The sequence below is a fragment of the Poecile atricapillus genome, chromosome 2 (assembly GCF_030490865.1).
Source record: "Poecile atricapillus isolate bPoeAtr1 chromosome 2, bPoeAtr1.hap1, whole genome shotgun sequence".
Taxonomy (NCBI): Eukaryota; Metazoa; Chordata; class Aves; order Passeriformes; family Paridae; genus Poecile; species Poecile atricapillus.
The window spans coordinates 133,850,323-133,871,881 of NC_081250.1; the positions used below are offsets into that span (position 1 = coordinate 133,850,323).

At 41.3% G+C, this 21,559-nt stretch overlaps 1 protein-coding gene across 22 annotated transcripts in view; it reads left to right on the forward strand.

Annotated features, from left to right (window-relative positions):
* The first annotated feature begins 9,230 nt into the window (after positions 1–9,230).
* Positions 9,231–21,559, forward strand: part of RIMS2 (regulating synaptic membrane exocytosis 2) — a 447,907-nt gene continuing 435,578 nt past the window's right edge. For all 22 annotated transcript variants that reach the window (XM_058833029.1, XM_058833039.1, XM_058833034.1 and 19 more), the window contains exon 1: positions 9,231–9,467. In XM_058833029.1, the coding sequence (XP_058689012.1) occupies positions 9,298–9,467 (170 nt within the window). In that variant the 5' untranslated portion in view covers positions 9,231–9,297. The remainder of the gene's footprint in view (positions 9,468–21,559) is intronic.

Sequence of the window (21,559 nt, forward strand, 5' to 3'; positions counted from 1 at the left end):
CTACCAAAGACTGACGCACAGGAGGCATTAAGTACCTCAGTCTTTTCCTCATCCTGTGTCACTGTTTCCCTCTGAATCCAGAACTGTCAAATGTTGATTTGTCCTACACACCCCTTGGAGAGGAGTGATTTGTGCATAAGAATAATGCTTTATTTTAGTGTCTAATTCACTTTTCTATATTTTTATGGCTGTGTTTTGAATGTGTTACAGACTCTTTATAAGGTTTTGAACTCTTGACAGCCATGAATACTTCTGAAAACGATGGTGAATGATGGATGAATACCTATGAAATCCACAGTATCACCAACAAAATGCCATCAGCTATTATTGATATTTTCTTGCTTGGTATCTTTTGAAATAGCTGGCACAGGGGAGATTATGCACACAGAATGTGGCTACTCATCAGACCAGCTCATGTTCAAGACAGAAATATAGGAAAGAATGCACTCAGATAGCTAGAGAAATTTATTTGGGTATTTAATGCTAACACATACAGTGGGAAGTAAAAAAGGTTATAAATTTGCCCATTGTTATGAAGTACAGCAGTAATGAGACAAGCATTATAAAGACAGGACTTCAGTGCTGAAGCAGCTATAAACATGTGCCCCTCAGTGCAGCTGGATGCTTTCTTGCTTTTGCACGTGCACCAGGTTTATTACCCCCCCTAAATTAAGGTGTAGAACAAATTCTGTCCACTGGGTGGTCGATGCTAGAAAGTGTCAATACAGGCTCAGTTTGCTCTGTGGGAGAGCAGGTACATTGCTGTGAAAATATTTCCTATGGAAAAGTAGAGACAGTGCTGGGAAGTCTTTCTGTACAAGTATATCCTCTTTGGCTTGGCAGTACGTAAATTCTGTAGCACTAATCTGAACTGTAGTATGGTGGCTAATGACATTTAGGCTAGGCAGCCGTGTTAACTCTGTGGTTTATACTTTGTTGCTATTAGAGTAGTTACTGGTCCCGTTCCTTTCTTTTCCAGCTCATAAACCCCCTGCTTTTGAAAGTGTTATTCACTAATTTTATAGTGGATGTCCCTTTTGTAAGAGACAAGGCAGACTTTAGCAGCAGATAGTCTAACATATTGTCTCTCTAAAAGATTCTCTGCACATTGGCAATGAAATAACTCCTTTTGCATCAAAAGAAGGAAATTCCCTACACCTTCTTTTTTTGATATACCTCTTTGAAATGCAAGAGGATATGTCAAAAATGAGCTCGTAATTTATTATTCCTTCCCTTCCATCCTTTCCTTTGTAAGACCACTCTTTATAGAGACTTATGTTTTCCTGTGCACTATAAAAACAGACTGTTCAAGCACTGCTGCTCATACTTCACTATCATCAGGAAAAGCTGGAAATAAAATTATAAACTCATCATCTATTTATATTTTAAATACTTGTCTGACAGCAATCCTAACGTACAATTTTGCATCAATTTGTAAGATGCTGTAGCATAAGAAAGGTAATAATTGTACTCAAAGGCTATGTATTTTCTGAGACTAATATTGCTAATAAAAATAGCCAAGCTTATGTGCATGTGAATTCCTTCTCAGAATGTTTTGATTTTCTACTTATTAGAAAATCATTATGAATGCAATTATACTAATGTAGCTAGTGAATGAATCTTGTTTTAATCATACTTGTATTTTAAGTATGGCAGAATCCTGGTCTGGAGAGCAGAACACAAAGCAGCCATCATCATGTTACTACGCATTTGCTGACTCTCATTTGGCCTAATGTAATTTTCCCCTTAGCCTAGTAAAATGCCAAAGTTGATTAACGTTGATTAAGACTGTTCATAAACTTTTCATGCTGCACAGTTTGATTTTATCTGAGGTATGTCAACTAGGATCTCATGGGGAGCCTTTTCAGGGAAACAGTGCTAGAAAGTGTCAAATAAGTGCTAATGATTTCAATATACAAGAAAGAAATTGTTTCTCAAATAGACTTTAGCTTTTGCCATTCTAGTGCCTTCTGTCTCTGGAGTATAAAATGAACTTTCACAAGATACTGGCTCCTTTCTTCATGTACTGGAATAAAATTGTAATGAATGCTTGAATTAAAAAAAAATAAATTTAATTGCCTGTACTAATATTCTTTTAGGAACAGTTTCACAGTGGTGCCACTTTTGCCTTTACATATTATTTGAATTAAATTAACTTCCTGATATATTTCTGGTCATTTGACAGATGTGAAACCTAGAAATGTAGATTTCTAGATAGAAAATACCAGATGCTAAACTTTAATTATCATGCATTTCAGACATGTTTTCATTATCAAAGCTACTATAGACTGGATCTGTGAGAATTAACTGTAGCTGAAAATCCAAACAGCTGAAGTCCTGCTGCCTTTGTATTTTGAGGAAAGCAAAGAGTCAAACCAGTATTTTCTATCTCATGCCAGCAGAGAGGTCAGAATTTAAACTGGATGCAGTGAAAAAGGGACCTCAGTAATGGGCTGGTTTTGCATGAATGGATGTTACCTTGCGAACTTTCCACTCAAATGCTACTTTGGGAAAATGCTAAACAGTTATACTTCTGAAATGATGCTCTGTCTCCCAGATCATGTCTCATTTTTCTTCAGAGGTCTGTTCTTCTATAGATCTAATAACTAGTTTTTCATGGAAATTGTCTTCCACTTCTCTGATGTTGCTACCTTTATCTTACTGCTGTCGTCTCATTTCAATTGTGTTTTTCAGAGTTACCCATGTGTTGTGTTTCGTCTGTGGCTCTGAGTTCTCTGTGCCAATAGGCTGTTGCCTGTGCTATATTTTTCTATTGATTTCTAGGGCACTAGACTCTTCATACATGACTAGGCTTTCTAAAAATGTCAGTAATATTAATTTTAATATTAATAACAATACAGTAGATTATTAATATTTTTAATAATTAATATTAAATTGAGAGACAGAATCACATAGTACAGTCCATTAAAAAAAAAAGAATAAAAAAAAAAAAAAAAGAAAAAGGGCAAACAGTCATTTCTATCTCGTCTAAAATCAGGAGATTTGGGACTTTCAAGATGTCACTACAATAGGAATGAATATATTCCTGAGATCTGGAACAGGATATTCTGTACCAGCTCTGGAGGACAATCTTATGACTGAATTAAAAAAAAAAATCACATGGGACTTAAGAATACTGGTGTTTCTTTTAAAGCAGTTTGAGTTTCAGAAATGCAGGATGGGTCAGGGAAGAGGGATTAGAAGGCAGCAAAGAGGGAAGACAATGCTGCATCCATAACTTACAGGAACATATAATGCTCGAAGCACCAACAGTGCTAATGTGAGCCTGTGCTTTATTTGTTGAATAATATCTATAGACTCATTTTGAAACCAGTGTAGTGTCTGACAACTCAGAACAATTAAAAAGAAACCAGAGTGCTCAAGCTGGGGAAAATTTTTAACACCAACAAAGGTATTAAATACCAAAAAATAGTCTGTAAGTGACCAAAAGAAAAAGACTTGTATGGTTTTGGTAAGATTATTGATTCTATAATTCTTTTAGCTGGACAGTTTTAATACTGTTGATTCATTACTATCAGGACTGTTAGATTATAAGCATGAACTTGCTGCCCAGTTACTTAGAAACATTGCTGGTACAGGTTGAGAATCAAATAGAAATGTATAACCAAAAAACTGTCATTACATGGGAACTTTGAGGTTCTTTCAGAACTTCCTCTTTTGACTTTCAATCAACTAACTGAATATCAAAATTGAACTGTCAAATTCAGACAGAAAATACTGAGTTTAAGACTCTGTAAAGATTTTAGCCTGCACCTTTAATTCAGCATGTTTTATGTCACAAATATGATAGAGTATTTCAAACTGAGCATGGAAATAGAGCTGCAGGAATGAGACATAATAAAGTTTACAGCACTGATCATACTTACAAACTTAGGTACCATGTGTCTGTTGCTTTGGACAAAACATCTAAGCCACAGAAATTATATTTATCAAGTGTCTCATTAATAGAATCATAGAATAGTTTAGGTTGGAAGGAACTTTTAAAGGTCATCTAGTCCACCACCTCTCTGAGCAACACATTCCAGTTTTACTAACCCTATAATAATAATAATAATAAAAAAATCTTCCTTCTATATATCTACTTTAGTTTGCAACAGGTGGTACTAAAACATATTTCACCATCTAACTTATAGACCCTCATTAGGTACTTAAAGGCCACGTTAAGGTTCCCAGAACCTTCTCTTTTCCAGCCTGAACAACCCCAACTCTCCCAGCCTCAAACCAGAAAATTATCTAATTGATCTGAGTTTTCAGTTTTCAGCCAGCTGTGCTTACAGAAAGCCGACGTGCCAGGGCCTCTACCGTGTTGCATTTCAAAATACAACCTGGATCCCAGCTCCTCGGTCCACTGAGAGAAGGCAAATCAATCTCTTCCCACCAAAGCTGATTTAGGAATATAGTCAAACATCCTCTATAACCCAAGCAGCTCCCATGATGGCCATGGAGAGCCTCCAGTCCTCTAATCCAACAGGTTAGTGGTTCTCCTTGAGCAGGAAAAGAGTTTGGAAGCGGGTAAAAATTAAGCTACACACTTCAGCACAACTGAAGAAATTCACCCTTCTGGCTCAGTGAAGATACTGATGATATGCATAGGCTGGAGGAAAAAATGTGTTCTCTAGGTAAAAGACCAATGTCTTTCCATCTACTGCAGACAGATCCTTAACAACAATGAAATTGGGAGGAACCGTTTCACGGAATATAGTTGGTTATAGTCAGTACTGTGTATACTATAGATGACCCTCTTTTATAGAGAATGAGAATAACAAATAAAAAAGATCTAACTTCTACTCATAAATATCTAGCATTGTTCAAAACATTTGTAGGGAAGTATCTGACTAATAAAAATTTGCTTGAAACATAAGAAAAAATTTGCATAGAGAGTAGCAAAAAAGCAATCAAATGACAATTTGGTGACATTATATAATACGTTTCCTCAATTTAGGCAGGAGAAAGCTGGGAATGATGCAAGATTGCACCAGAAAACCAGCCCATGATGGTTAGATAACACTTAATACAGAACCTGGAAAACACAATTTGTTGCAATGTAGTTTTCCTTCCTCTATGGGAATTTGAGGAGTCCCTAACAGATTGCTTCCATGAACTGTCCTACAGGATACATTTCTTGCTGGTTATACATCTGACTTGATCCACTGAGAGTCTGAGTACTGATAATTTTCAACCAAGAATGTTTTTAATTTCCTACATCCATAACAGTGTTCCTTTAAAGTTCCTTTCATGTCAGCTACATAAAAATGTTTTCCGAGTTTCAAATTGGGACAGAAATAACAAATAATTAGTTACACTGGATTTTTTCCCTTACACAAAACATTTTAAAGCAGATGTTAGCATTTCCTTTTCAGAGAAGACTTATACTTGACACACTTAAACAATGAATCTACCAACTCATTTACTCTTGTAGTTGCTATGAGGAAGGAAATGGGAGTAAGTATAATGAGACCCTTAGTGAAAGACATTTTGTGGTGATATATAAAACTAGGTTACAATATCACTGTTTCCTTGGGAACCCCTCATGTCTAGCGGAACTGAAAAGGAACAGATTAAAAAAGGGTATCACAAAAATTATATTAATAACTCTGCTGGTGTCAGTACATTTAGATGACTTACAGAAGCCACCAAAAGAAAGTATCACGTGCCTTTGAAATACAATTAGAGTGGATTTTCATCTACTGATTTTGCAGTGAAGAATAATTTCAGAAGATGATTGTAAACCAGGAATGGGAATCTGTTTTTTTGGAGGGTGGTAGTGAGTTCAGAATGAGAACTGAAAAGAACAGGAAGGGCAGGTACCTGGAGAGACATGAAGGTCAGAATTATAAATGAATGCTCCTTAAAAATAATTTTTGTAAATGATTATACAACATGATAGCATGATCCTTTGTTGGTTGATCATAGACTACTGTTGACCCCATTACACTGGAGCGGGTAGAGAAGTCTGTGCTGTGAGTATGTTTTCACCAGTATGTCACCTGGGTAATGTAAATAACAGTAACAACATGAGACAATTCTGTGCAGGTTGAGAGGAACATAGAAAAATAATGTCAATTTTTAATTGCATAAAATGTGAGGAATGATAAGTGGAACTGATTGTGAGAAAGGAAGGTAGAAGCTTAGAAAGGTCAAGTTGAACCATTTTTATGTTGTCATCAAGACAGGATGTCTTCTGCCGCGAATCTGCTCTCTCTTTTCAAAACAAATAGCTGGATAATGTATGGGGATTACAGTTCCTGTCCCTGTATTTGTTTGTTTGCAGTTAGCCATGTAATGGTAGGAGATCTGGTGGAAACAGGGAAAATACCAAGGAGAAAAGAAAGCTCTTGAAATTCTACAGTAATGCTGAGGGCAAGTATTTGTAATTTGTGGATGAAAAATCACAGGCACATTGAAATGAAGCAGGCACTGTAAATTCAGAGTTCAAAGGTAAATATCTGTCGTAAAGAATCTCAGCTGTATGAGGAAATGCACAAAAAACTGTAGTGATGTCTTCCAACCAAAACTACGGCCTGAATACTGCTTGTGCTTATGGTTGAGGCATGGCATGAAATATTCTTTAACCAACTGTGTGACCTGACAGGAGGAGTGACTACTTTCAATTGGTCTGGTTCTTTGTAATAATTCTTAGAAGTGATTGAGTGATTTCTCTCATTCTTCTCTGGGATAAAATGTATTTTCCAAAGGCTTCTGCACAGTTAATTCTTCTATTCAACGTTCATAGATTGATAAAGAATGTACTGTCTTTGGTAATCTTATGACATATGGTTCTACATTTCCTCTTTTTTTTGACTTCGATGCCAGATTTATCTAGTGCCTGGAAGAAACAAGGAATTCGGTGAGAGCCAGCTGGCTGGAATCCAGTCCGAAAGGTGATGTGAACTGGAAGAGCAGAATGCTTTCAGGACTGAATGAAAAATCATACCATTTATTTTACAAGGATATCTGCTTAAATATAATACAATCAGTGTCTTACACAATGGTTTATGGTTTTTAACAAAGGGTCTATTATATACAATTTTACATCAAGAAATAGAATAGTCTCCTTTAGCTAAGGATGCCAGTGACATTTCTTAGAAAAAAATTAAAATTCAATGAATATATGTGCCTGATAATAGCTAGAGATTATTGTTTAGACCTGCTTTACCACAGCAAACCTCTCATGTCCTTCTGACAATCTGTTCCTCCAGAATTTGTTTCCACAAAGGAACAGTGTTTTTACCAATACTGTAGGCAGAACTCTTTAGTTTGTGGAGCTGGATCTTAAAATTTATTCTCTGTGGATATACAGCTAATGAGGACTGTGATAGGTTCTGGAAGATGCCTTTTTCCCCCATGTCTTTGCACCTGGTTATAAACTCATGTCATGGCAGATTACAAACAGCACCAGCTCTAAGACTGTATGATCTGGGATCAAATCTCAAACTGCTCAAATTAAACCATTTAAAATCTCTTTATTATTGCTGCATACACTTCGATATTGTCCAGGACTGATGTTATGTCTCATAAAGTGAGAGAATAGCAAGCAGAACTCTACTATCTCTTACAGAGTAAAACCATACAGATTTGGATTGAATTGTTTCTTTGGCATTCTTGGAAAGGATATTTCCCATTTATTTGGTCTCAATGGCATTTTGGGTACTGTAAGATACTTTTTCCCGAAATTATTTCCTACCACAAAATGATTGCTCAGGTGGGGAATTTAGAGATAGCAAAAGAGTTTTGAGAGGTTTGTTTCACCACTACCTGGTGCCCATGTGGGAGGCTGACTTTCTTCTCCAAGCTTCTCTCATGGGTGTCACATTCTTGCTCTTCTGGATTAGAGGAATCTGTCCAGACAGAGGTGGGGGTAGATTTCACACTTTGCGTGGGGTGAAGGACATTCCAGCAGGACCTTAGGTGGGCGATGGTGGAGCAGCAGGTCTGCTGGGCTGGATTGGCACGGCGAGACCGGCCCGGCGGCGCACACCCCGCGGCTCCCTTGATGTTGCTCTGCGGTTCTCTGCCCGAACTGAGGACCGTGCCGTGAGGCCTACGAGGGGACGGGGATATGGGTGCTCTGCCGCCCCTCCCGGGCGGCTTCCCCCTCGCCTTTCCTGCTGCCTCCATCTCCTCCTCCCGGGGCCGACGCTACCCCGCGCCAGATCCTCGTCCCCAGGGCTGCGCTCGGGGACCATCCCCGCCGAGCGGGTGCCCCTCTCTGGCCACCCTGCGGGCGGCTGGAGCGGCGGGAGACGCGGGAGCGGCGGCCGCGCAGCATCTCCCGCCCTCCCCCTTGCCCCCCCGCGGCCGCCGGGCTCGGTCCTCCCAGCGCGTCGCCGGCGCCTTGGCTCCTCCTTGTCCTTCCTCGCGTGATTTTTATCGCGTCCATTTTTTGTGCGGGGATAAATAAATAAATAAGGGCAGCTGCCGCCCGCCGCCCCCCGCCGCCAGCCCGCGCGGCGCCGCTAGGGGCGGCAGCCGGGCCCCGCATCGCCCCGCGCCGCTCGGCTCAGGAGAGGGAGGCAGCGGGGCGATGCGGAGCCCCCTCCCGTGACTCCGGCTCTCCGCCATGCCATGGGTTAGGCGGACTCCATCCCGCAGCCGAGAGGGCACCAGCCAAGCGAGGCGGCGGCAGGAAGCGGCGCGGTTCGGCCGAGGAGCGGCGGGAGGCGGCGGCGGCGGGAGGCGAGCGCGGCGCCCCGCGGCCCCTTCCACGGACGGCGGCGAGGAATTATGAGCCGCGGCCGGCGGCCGGGACTGGCGCTCGCCCGCTGGGGCTTCCCCCGCTGCGCGCCCCGGGGCGCAGGGGCTCCGCTCTCGTACGGCACCCTCCTCGACCCCCCCGGCAGACGCTGCCCCCGTCTCCTGACCCCCCGACGCTCGCTCCGTCCCCCCTTTCCCCGCCGGGCGCTCGGGGTTGGGATAATCTTGCTCGCACCCAAACCACAGCGCTCCCGCGGCTAATCCTGCCCTCTCCCCTCTTCCTCCCCACCCCGCCCCCGGCCCTTCCTCTCCCGGCGCTGCCCTCTCCCCTCCCCGCTCCCCCTGCTCGCCCCCCGGGGCCCCTCCGTCCCCGTCCTCCCGCTGCCGCCGGCTGCCCGGCGGGTGGGTGCGAGGTCGGGGCTGCCGGGCACCCCGCCCCTCCCCGGCGGGGCCGTCATTAGGCTGCCGGTTGATTACAGGGTATTGATTTGTATGTGCTTCTCCCGGCGCCGGCCGCTCCCGCTGGTGCTGCTGGAGTTCGGGCAGCGCTTCCCGTAGCGGCGGCGGCAGCTCCCACCAAACATGTCGGCTCCCGCCGGGCCCCGGAGCGGCCCCGCCGCTCCTCAGCCTCCTCCGGCCCCGCAGCCCGAGATGCCGGACCTCAGCCACCTCACGGAGGAAGAGCGGAAGATCATCCTGGCAGTCATGGACCGCCAGAAGAAGGAAGAGGAGAAGGAGCAATCCGTGCTCAAGTAAGGGCGGGCGCATCCCTTTCTCGTTCTCCCGGGCCCGCGGCCGCGGAAGTCTCTCCTCTGGCCCCGGGGGCGGCACGGCCAGGGCGAGAGAGAGGAGTCGGGCAGCCGGGGGCGGGCAGGGGTGCTCGGCGCCGGGCGAGTGTGGGGCACGGCGGGAGGGAGCCGCGGGAGCGGCCAGGGACGGGGCAAGGCTCGGCGCCTGCCTCGGTCGCGCTCCGCGGGGCGGCTCCGGCTCCGCACGCCCCGGCGCCGGCGGGAGCCAGGCGCCCAACATGGCCGCACAGGTGCTGTCCTCACCCGGCGTGTTCCATCGGGAGGACGGGGGTGGGTCGGGGCGGCGGTCGGCGCCGCCGGAGGGGGCGGACCGGCAGCATCGGGCCCGGTGCCGGGGGCGCGGCGGGCTGCTCGCCGGCGGCGGCGGCCCTGCCGGGCGGAGCGGCACCGCCGGGGCCTGAGCTCCGGCCGCCTGGCTGGGTGGGTTTGCCACAGCCGCCATCTTCCCCCGACAACGTGTCTGCCGCCCGCCCCCGCCCCGCTGCTCTTTCCAAGCATGAGCCCCGGCGCCGGGGAAAGCGAGACGTCCTCCGCCTGCCCGCCGGGGGCGTGGAGGCGGCCCCGGCCCCGGCCCCGGCTCCGGCCCCGGCCCCGGCCCCGGCTCCGCCACTGGGAGCTGTCCGGAGCTACCGGCTCAGCACTGGGAACTAGCTGTCCACAGCCACCCGGCCCAGCTCAGCACCGGGAGCTGTCCACAGCCGCCCGGCCCAGCTCAGCACTGGGAACTAGCTGTCCACAGCCACCCGGCCCAGCTCAGCACCGGGAGCTGTCCACAGCCGCCCGGACCACCTCGGCACCGGGAGCTGTCCACAGCCACCCGGCCCAGCTGGGCACCGGGAGCTGTCCACAGCCACCCGGCCCAGCTGGGCACCGGGAGCTGTCCACAGCCGCCCGGCCCAGCTCAGCACCGGGAGCTGTCCACAGCCACCCGGCCCAGCTGGGCACTGGGAGCTGTCCACAGCCACCCGGCCCAGCTCAGCACCGGGAGCTGTCCACAGCCACCCGGCCCAGCTCGGCTCCGGGAGCTGTCCACAGCCACCCGGCCCAGCTCGGCTCCGGGAGCTGTCCACAGCCACCCGGCCCAGCTCAGCACCGGGAGCTGTCCACAGCCACCCGGCCCAGCTCGGCTCCGGGAGCTGTCCACAGCCGCCCGGACCACCTCGGCACCGGGAGCTGTCCACAGCCACCCGGCCCAGCTCGGCTCCGGGAGCTGTCCACAGCCACCCGGCCCAGCTCGGCACCGGGAGGGTCCGGGCAGGAGCGCGGGGCCCGGGGAAGCTTGAGCTTTCCCCGTGTGCTGTGCCCCATTCCCGGGTGACACCGGTCTCCTTGTAGGCGCGGGGTCCCGCTGCCGTGCACGGCTTGGGTCACGCCCTTCCCCAGTCGGTGGCAGACACTGAGTAAAGTCGAGAAACCTGTTCTCCCTTCATGATGGAGTAACCGCACTGACTTCTAACGGCTTATAAACAAGTAAAGCTACTGCTATAGTGGAGATGACTTTGATGAGTGTGGTGAAGCTGAAGCTCTAAGCGTTTTTTTTTTTTTTGTACCAAAACTAGTGTTGTGTCTTGGACATGTTAACTGCAGCTGGCTTTTCACACTCAGCACCTGGAAGCTGTCTTCTGGGCTTTAGTTGCTGACTTTGGAAGTCTCTTTCCGTGATTCATTGAATTATTATTAGTATCATACCAAAAACTTCAAACACTCTTTGTGTGACAGCTCCTAAGTGTTGAGGAGATCTAAAAACATTTCCAAGTCAGCTTAAAAAGGTTTTTTGTTGGATGTATGTTCTGAAGCACATCAGTGTAATGTGAGTACTGGGAATAAAGTACCAAACCTTCTTTTGTCAGCACATCTTAGTCTCTTGCTCTACAATTTATTTGCTATTGGGGTACTTTTATTTTGATATTTTGATTTTTAGATGCCTTTATTTTATTAAATTGCATGCTATATCAGAATAAATGCAATTTTTTTGTCTAAAATTTCTACATTCTTAAAAATCACTAGCAAAAATGGAAGTTTAAGTTGGAAGCTGCAGGAATTCAAGGCATTAAGGTTGCATTATAAATATATAATAATAGCATTAAAATTTTGAAGAAGTTTCTTGTCAACTTTTGCCATGGACAGTAATATTTGTGATCAAATAAAAAGTACAATATCAGTACAATACTGGGATCAGCTTGCATGATGAAGAATAAACTGTTCTCAAGTAATGGTAAGGTAAAACTAACGTAAGAAATTAAACAGAATTCTTTTCATTTGTAATATTCAGAATTTTGGGAGAAGACAATGGGCAAAAAAAACACTCTTCATCAGATCTAAAGATAAACTTTATGTGGGGTTTAATTTCTCTTTATGTCTCATTAAAAATGTCCTCTTGAGTTCTGTGTAAGCTGTGAGGGAGATGGTGTGGTGTAAAGTTTATACATAAAGGATGGCCTAAAGCAGTGCTATTAGGAAAATGCTGTTGTCAATGGAATTTGAATAGATAGCCCACAATATTTTAGAGGGTAGTGAGAAGTGAGCTGGTGTCAAATGAATAACTCATCAGTTTCATTTTTCTTAAAATGAAGTGTCTCCTTGAACCATCAGGTACATGTTTATTCTAAAAATATCTACAGATTTATCAAGCACGACCTCCACCAAAGTAATTCCAGCATCTTTAGGTAGATATTACTGAGTTTAAGTCTCTTGAGAAATATTTTCCTTCTGTCAAAAGAAGGGAAAGAATAAAAAAGAAACCGCCCATGTTTATATGAATGAACTACTGTTATTGCATAGCGATAAATATAGAGCTAAATCCTGCACTCTTTGTTCAAGTGTAATTCTCCTCGAAGGCAAACTTCTTTTGAAGTGGAAGGTATTTTTGCCTCAGCAATAAAATTGTGTCATTTCATTCCATGGAGAAATATAGCAGGATAAAAAAAAAGATGCTGAAAACAAGAGCTGACATTTAGAGATGTTAACACAAGAACGGTTCAAATGTTGAGGAAAGCAGCAAGCATGTATTCCCTCTATCTTTTTTCTTTTCTAATTAATGGTGATTGAGTGTCAGTATGAATGGCTAGTCCCTGGGCTGTACTTCCTTTCTCCATTCTATTTCTATCTTGTGTTTTTCAAATTCTTATGCTGTGCCCATCACTGTGGTATTTGAGCATTTTCCAAAAGAGCATTAAGTAGTGTGACTCACATCTGTAATGTGGACTATTTATTCTTTTCCTTTCACTCCCTGGGGTAAATGTGTGTGGATTTAAAATAGATACATAACTTCTCCTTATGTTTGTTTTACTCTTTTTGGGGAAAGGAAATACAGATGGTATGGAGTTGTAATCTGTAGCAACTAATAGTGATCGGGTCAGCATGAATTCTTGCCAGGATTTGATGGAACATGATGGCATGGAAAGCAGAACCTTTCCAGATTTGCTCTCTCCTTTGGCCTGGTTTGTGCTGTGAAATACGCTGAGCTACAGTTGTGCACTGTGTTCCTGAGGTGGAGCTTCTGCTTTAAAAAGAATGGGTAACAAACTCTGCTGCTTTGACTGTCTCTTCTGGAATTTTTGGGACCCTTGGAGTGCATTTTGAATGTTATGTGCTAAGAAAGTGTCTTTTTGACAAGGTTATTGAATATATATTTTGCATAACATTTAATATGCGTAATGCGTGACAGAGTGAATTTATGTCTGTACTTTGGGTGTAAGTCTTTGCTGTTTAAAGAATATTTACATACTTTCAACTTTTTTCTTTGTGGATATTTTACTGACTTGGATAGAGAATAGAATTTTTGATGATGACTTTTCCTTTAAATTATGTACATCCTTCCTTTTATAAAATCTGGTTTTGTTTGTGTAAGCTTTTTAACAGATTTTAGGCAGCACATTTCCTCCACATAGACTGGCTTATGGGATCAGGCTTGTGCTTTTTTACTTTCAATTTGTACTTTATTTCTGTATCAAAGAACTGTATTGAGAGTATGCACACAGGAAAAAAATTATAGGAGATGCTAGGATGCTGGCATTATTTATTAATACTTCTGTTTCAGTCCGTGTGATGTGCATTGACACTTTCCTACTTGAAATATCACGAGTTTCCAGCTCCTTGGCTGAGGAATTCTAAAGATAAAATGCTCTCCTCATAAAGTCACACTCATAACCCTGACAAAACATGTATTTCAACTTTTCACAGGTATGGAGAGTTTTGCCCAGTAGTAGGCAAATTTTCCCAAGAGAAATTTTGTTATGAAATCGTCCAACTTTTCATATATTAGCAAAGCATCACAGGTTTATCATGAGGTCTTTATAAAAGATTTCTTTTAAAAGTGTGTGGTTTTGTCAGCTGGTTAACCTAAGGGGACAAGAAAGGTGGAAACATTGTGGGCTAGCTACAGGATGGTGGCTCTCTGTGAACCACCACTGTCAAGTCCAGAGTGAGCTTTAGGAAAGTACAGCTGGACCACTCACTATGGTAGTGTTTGCACAGACCTGGTAAAAATGGGCTAGCTACAATGAATGAAACAAAATTGCTGACAAGCAGTCCTCAAGAAAGCTGGGCTGTTTGTGCTCTGTATGACACTCTGAGTGAGTGAGGTGTGGGGCAGGATGCTCACCTGGGAAAGAGAAAGCAATAGATTGATGGCCATGACTCACAGAAGTGTAAATATCAGACTCACAAAGCTATTGTACTATTTTATAAATAATTATCCTACTTTATAAATAATCAGCTCTGATTCACACTACTTTAAAAGCTTTGTATGTTTTGAATTTGGATTTCAGGGCTGGAGAGAAGAAAGAGATATATGTGGTTATTGATTTTGATTTTGGAAAATAGAGCTGTGTATAGAAATTCCCGAAGTTTATAAGTAAGGCAAAAAGATTTGCTTTTGACTAAGTAGTAAACTAGGACTTCAGGCAATGTTAGTCAAGTTATGCTTCCATGATTTTGCACTGCATTTTGTCTGAATTTGTAGTGCTGATTAGAACAGTTTGTTGCTACACCACTCATAATTTTGCTCTTATTTCTATGCATTGTAAAATAAAATATGGTCCAAGTGAATTTAAAAGTAATAACTTGATGCAGTATAAAAGAAGTGATAATAGAGTTACACAAAAACATATATATAGTTGAGGAGGATACTTGCCCTCTTTCCTGCCGTGCCATGTCCTCTTCCCTTCCTCCCACCTCATTCCACTCCCTTGTAATATTCTTTATTGTATCCTCTTTCTTTTGTTTTAATAATTTGTACTGATTTTTGGGCCTCTCTCAAAATTTTCATTATTCCTTGCTCCTCACTCTTACCACATGCTTAGACATTTTATACCTTAGATAATATTTGTCAGGTTGTTACATTTGCTCTTCAAGAAAACTCAGTGTTTACAATTGTTCTTTAAAGAATCTAACACACTTTTAGACGCTGTCTACAAATGATTAAAGCAGTACTTCCTCTTAGTGACTTAGCAGAATATATTTGGAGATTATACAGAGTGGCAGTTACACTAATTATTTGGCTTGATAATGTTTATGTTGAGTAAAGTTTTAGAAGACTGCAGTAGTGCTGATGTTCCCACATTCAGGAAGTACAAGTAGGATCAGCTGGATGTAGAAAGGCTTGACATCATATGGGGCTGAGAAATAGTAAAACAGATACAGGATTTAGTTAACAAAGAACCCCCAAAACAGACATTCAACAAACACAGATAGTATGTGCTTTCTGTAATCTTGTCAAATAAACATCTTCCTGCACTTATTGAAAAAAAAAGAGAAAAAAACATTTAATTTTACATCTAAAATAGAGTGGAGATCATAATTTTAAGGTGCTGGGACTGTATCTTAGAAAGCAGTGACTGGGTGAAATACAGAGGTTTCTGGAGGAAAGGTTAAGGGACTGAATGGTCCATTCTAGGTTTTGTCTGCATGCATCTCTGAGCTGGGAAACATCTAAATAAGTGAGAATGTCAAATAATTGATTTTTCCATTGAACCAATGGCTAATTAGTGTATATATTGTAAGTGTCAAAATACACAGAAGGAATAGGTTACTGCAGAACTGGTATAAAATGTGTTTTTACCCGGGCAGTGAAGTTTTAAAATACTTGCAAAATACTCAAAGTTCCATAATAGGGAGGAAAAAGTAAAAGAATAGCTTGTATTTGGAATTTTAATCCTGTGGAATGGGATTTTCTTCAGCCTAATGCCACCTCTCACCCTTTTGCTTTAGTGGCTTCCTTCAAGTTTTGTTATCATATTTACTGTCAGTCAGAATGCTAGGGCAGTTTCTAGACCATTAGGCCAACCTTTTCCAAGAAGGATTATTCTGGTGTGATCTTCCCTCTTCCCCCCAACATCTTCACTGATGATGCATTTTGACAGAAACTTGGGGAGATAAAACCCCAAGAAAATCGAAGTGATGTGTTATGATCCCATCTATACCTGTTTTACTGCAACAGATGTTATACATTAGCAATGAGCTCTGAGGTGGAGATGATTTTTTAGGTTAAGTTTAGATCACATGGGCTGTTTTAATAATGTGTCTTACTATATCAAGGCTTTTAGCTACAATTTACCTTAGACAACCTAATGTCTCTAAGAGTGGGCAAGTCTTCCTTTTAATTTAAACTCATAAGCAGGAGGAATCTCTTGAAATACTAATTGTCTAAAAATGGCACTCAAAAGCAGTCATTGTTCAGATGAAGTTATTCTTATTATAAATCTGAAGTTCATTATGACCAATATTGTTTTCAATACTTTCTGAGTTTGGATCCCTTTTGCAGGACTACATGGTGTAACAGGAGGAACTGTTACATCCTTGAAGTAACTCTGTTTGGGGTATATTATAGTTTATTAATAAAAACAGTTTACACCAAATCTGGTAGTGCATTTGTAAACTCAGTAAACTCCAACAACTTCATCTCAGGAGTTATTATACTTCTGGAGATACAGTAACATTGCAAAATCTGTGCTGTGCTGAACAGCTGCTTCTGCATGGTATCATGTGATGTCTGTGTCCTCATGTAGTTTTTCCAAGCTATGGTCTTGAAGCTGCAAAGAGGTAAGTAAGGACTGAGACTGTAAGAGTTAATGTGACAGTAAGAGATTGTATAGGGGAATACCAGTGCATGTAAGAAGTAAATGCATGTAATTTTTGGAGAGTAAGAGTTCAAAGCAATTTTTGCTGTTTTCTATTGTTGAAGGTGGAAGGCGGTGTTATTATAGTCTGGAATTTAAGTATCAGCTGTCATCACATTACATGCTTTCAGAGTGATCTCAGTTGCATTTTGATAAAAAGATCAAACTCATGCATTTTAATAGGAGAAAAGCAATAGTCATAATAGTTGACCTTATTTATCTGTATCTTTAGGAGTTTTTAGGTTTTGATGTGAGGCCATAAAGAATATCTTTGATTTAAACTTTAAAATTTTATTGAAAATACAGTGAGACATCCTGTCCTAGCAGGAGTAACAAGAGTTGAACTTAACAAGAGTTGAACTTCTGTTTCAAACAAGTCTGAGTGCTTCTATTTACAAAATTTATAAGAAAATCTTTAAGTAATACATAAAATATATTGTTTTATTTGTTTACTGTCTCTGTGGGGTTGGTTGTTTCTTCTTAAATCTCATATGAGGTTGCTTAAATACTTCCTGATGACCTATTCTTTATTCAACATTAATATTTTTAAGAATCATTTCTTATAACAAGTATAATATTGTATTTATACGCTGAATATTTAACAGGTCATAACATTGCTAGGTATTTAATATAATGTGGAATTTTGTTTCTGTGTATTTTTGAGGGCAGACTTCCTTTAGAATGTGTACTGCCTTAAGCACATGAAGGCCATAAAATGTTTTCACCTTTAAACAAAAATGTGACTTAGAAGCAGCTATTTTGGAAAATGGTTTACAATCATCTTTTGTATAACTTTTCAGAAATGTGTACTCCAGTGTGTTAGCAAGAAATCTTTTTCCATATGTTTATCTATCTCTTGGTGCATTTATACATTTTTCTGTTTACAGAAAGGATGAGTGAAAAGCAATTATTTTAAAGCTGTTTAAAACCCAGAGAACACATAGAATAATAGAAAACATTGGTGGTTGTGACCTCAACAGGTCTTCCAATTCATCCTTTGCCTCAAGGCATGGACCAGCTCTTAAGATAGCAGTTTTTGACACTTATTTGTCTAAACTGATGATTTGCAGTTGTGAGACCCCACCTAACCAGTGAAATAAATAGCTTTCCTGGTGAGGCAAGGGCATGTAGCAAACAATGCACTGAATTCAAATGAATCATCTCTGCAAGAGCTGTGTTGCCTACGTAGCAGGAAGAGTGGGCCAAGCAGATCTTAGGGTAAAGCTCTTGTATGCAATACAGTTTTACATTTTTTCAAATGATAGATTACTACTGACAGGTATAAGAACAATGACTCCACTACTGACTCAACTAGGGATGGAGATTTCTTGAATTCCTTAGATAATTTGTCTCTGTAACTTAAAGTCCTTATCCTTACCACTAGAATTTTCCCCTTACTGTTAAACCTTAATCTCTTTCCTGCCTATTGCTGCTTACTCTGTCCACAATGGAAATGCAATGCAGTCTGTTATTTTTCTGTTTGCAGCAACCTTTTATGTATTTCAGAAATGTGCTCATATCTCCTCTTGTATATTCTCATCACTCCTTTCTGTGAATTCAACAGGTCATATTTTCTAGACCCCTGACCATTCTTGCTGTTGGTCTTTATATATACTTTTTCACTGATTTTTTTTTTTTTTTTTGAAATACAGTGTCCAAACCCAGACACGTATACCAAAAGTGTATGGGGAGAGCATGAGAATAAAATTGTCTTGCACAGAACTCCTTCCTTGTATAGGCCGTGTCACATGGAGTTTTTGTTGTGATATAGCACTTATGGATTCATGGTCAGCTTGTGATCTACTGTCCCTTCAACATGCTTTTCTGCAGAACTCTTGTTGAATCAGTCATTTCTCATTTTGTATTTTGACTTTGATTACCTCTACTATGCAGTGTTTGTCTTTAGTGCCACTGAGTTGTATTCTGTCTGTATCAGACGCTTCTTACGAGTTTTGCATTCAAGTGCTTAAATAAAATGCACAACAGCCCTTGGAGCAAGAATGAGGACTTGCCTCTATAGAGAGAATATCCTAATCACTGAGATATTTTGACTTTCCCTTGCCTGTCCATACATTCACATGCCTGACAGCGCAATTGTATGCCTTCATTGTTAGGATGCAAAATAAACTTTTCCAGTTTTACCCATAACTTGTTCATTTGGGAAGAGAGAGCTGTGTTCAAATCTCTTCCTGATAAAGGAGGTCTTTCACCAACATGGAAATACACAAAGGCTATATGATTGTAAGGGAAACTGTTCCATCTGCTGCCATATTTATTCAGTAGGTGCAAGATGTTGGTTAACTCACAAAAAAATTGACAAAAGTTTGAGGTCCCAAAAATACATAATTACTAGGAGTTTAATGAAAATAAAAAGACCGGTTGTGGAAGTGATTGTCCATACTCCTGACTGAAAAAGTCTACTCACACCATTCTACATACTGAGGAGTTCTTGCAGGAGAGAACCAACATTGGCAAAATAAGTCTATCATGAGGTGTGAGTCCTCACAAAATCAGACTTCTTTAAGTTAAGCACTCATAGAACTGTTTGGTTAATGAAAATCATTGCCTCGGTTTTGGTATCATTTTCATTCCCACATTACATCCTTTAGAGCTTGGATTACACTATTTGAGCCCAGAAATTCTTAGGGATTCTTCTGACCAGATCTGAATACCTGTGGAGGAAGACATCCATGTCTGAAATCACTTAGGTTGAATTTGAAGTGAATAGAAATAAAGAGGTGCCTCTAGGATGTGATCCATCTCATCTTAAATTAGACATTTCAAATAGGCCATATGAATTGCAGAGCCTATTTCTGGCTGTGGACTTAAAAAGAAGACAGAGTGAATATGTCAGATGTAGAGGTCTATCTCACAGACCTCTGGAACTAGATAAGTTGTGTCTGCCCTGCAGAGTTCTGCTTTTGAGAGTAACTCTTCACTATTTGGTCTTATAAGAATGCTGTGGGCACTTTCCCTGCTGGCAGCGACATTTACGGTTCCCTAGAAGCTGTTTGTCAATCTGCATATTTTGCTTATATTTCTATCAATTATTAATTAGGATATGCTCATTTATCCCTAACTTTACTATTTGAGACTCACTGCTGGGAACCTGAGTGTGCTTGCCTTCTAGTCCATGGTTATTCTTAGGATCTGGTATATTTTTTTGTACTGAATTCAGAAAGCCTTTGAAGAATGAGATTTAAAAGGACATCTGGGAATATAAGATCTTTCCAGCATGTGGGATTAAGCATGCCCATCATCAAAAGAACATTGCAAAGAAAGCCTTCCTATGCCAATCCCCAGTAAGAGCTACTAACAGATATTTTAAGGTAGAATCTCATAGATGAAGCTAGTCAGATTGCTAGATAGGAAGTCACAAACAGGATTTGTCTACTACTTGTGGGCTTAAAACAATGTAACATTATAGAGCAAGCACTATGAACTCAGTTTGACAGTTTCTTTCCTTAACTCACACACCATCTCTCTTTTGCTATGTATTGTTTTAATGGTATTTGTTTGGCTACAGTGTATTTACAAGTTGACAGGTCACTTTTGATGGTAGTCTGTTAAAAACATACTACTGTCCTGCTATGCATTCTGAATTCAGCATTTTCTTGCTTTGAAAGTCTGGATAAACAGCTATCTATGGAATATGCTGTATGGTATTGAAATCAAATATCTTTTTGCTGAATCAGGCTCTAAGACAGTTTGGGAGCATGGGTTTTGATTCAGCATGCTTTCATTAATTTGGCTAGTCATTGCGATTATGATTCATTTCATTCTGTGTAACCGACTGTTGCACAGTAAGTGACAGCTGAACCATGTATTATCTAACAGCTAGAAAAACAGCATCACTGTCACGTTTAGAAGGCTGAGGATTATGCTTTTATCAAACATGTGTTTTTTACTAGAGTTAAAATGCTTCAGGAAAATCTCTTTTTTTTTTCCAAACTACTCGTAACATTGAGTAATGAAGTGATGAAATACCACAGTAAGCACTATGAACTGTTTAAAATGAAAAACTTTATTTTATTCTATGGATAGAATGAAGCAGCTTGTTGTGGTTTTTATTAATGTATTAGTTTTTGGATTGGTAGTAAGGTTATGCCTGTTGATATTTTGATGATAGTCTGATTTAAATATAAGTAGTAAGTCTGAGGAGATAAGTTTAAGTGAATGCTAAATATTTCTGAAGTCTTGATATTGCTGCCATGCTACTATATATTGCATCAGAAGATATTTCAAGTGAAGCAGTAATTTTAATTTGTTTGTGGAATTTTACCAAAAATTCCACCAGATTTTAAAGTTAAGCAAAATCCCCATATGATTGAAAGAAAACTGTATTTTTACCTAGTATCCCTATTTCTTTAAAAAATGTATCTTTCAAGTTTAAAAATATGTATCAAGAAATCCAAATATATTTTTTTCCTGCCCCGTTTATGGTTCATCTGAAAAATTGCTGTAGGAGATGCTGTGAAGGCACTGAGCCAAGAACAGGTGCTTTCAGGGTAGAATACAAAGTTCTTGCTATTTGAAAGCCTTGAATTCTGTCTTCTTGATATCTGAAAATGCAGGTGGCCAAAGCTGAATGAAATTTAATGTGCTGTAGCTGAGCACTAATGTACATTTACGTATTTTGAATTCATTTAGACATGGTTGGAAGAGAAATGTTTTTAGCTACTTTGTAGAGTTTACATCTGTCTTCTGCAGAATTTGCAGAGTGTTCTTGTCTAAAATTTGGTCTGAGTTATATATTCCCAAGCTTTCTGTAACACAGATATTCTCGTGTATAGAAGAAGGTTTTATATGAAGAAAGACAAAATAAACATTTAGTTACATTATTAACTTTTAGTTTGAATGGCCATATTTGTTCTGCACAAAGAAGAGTGGTAAAAATGATAGAATTAGTCCATGATA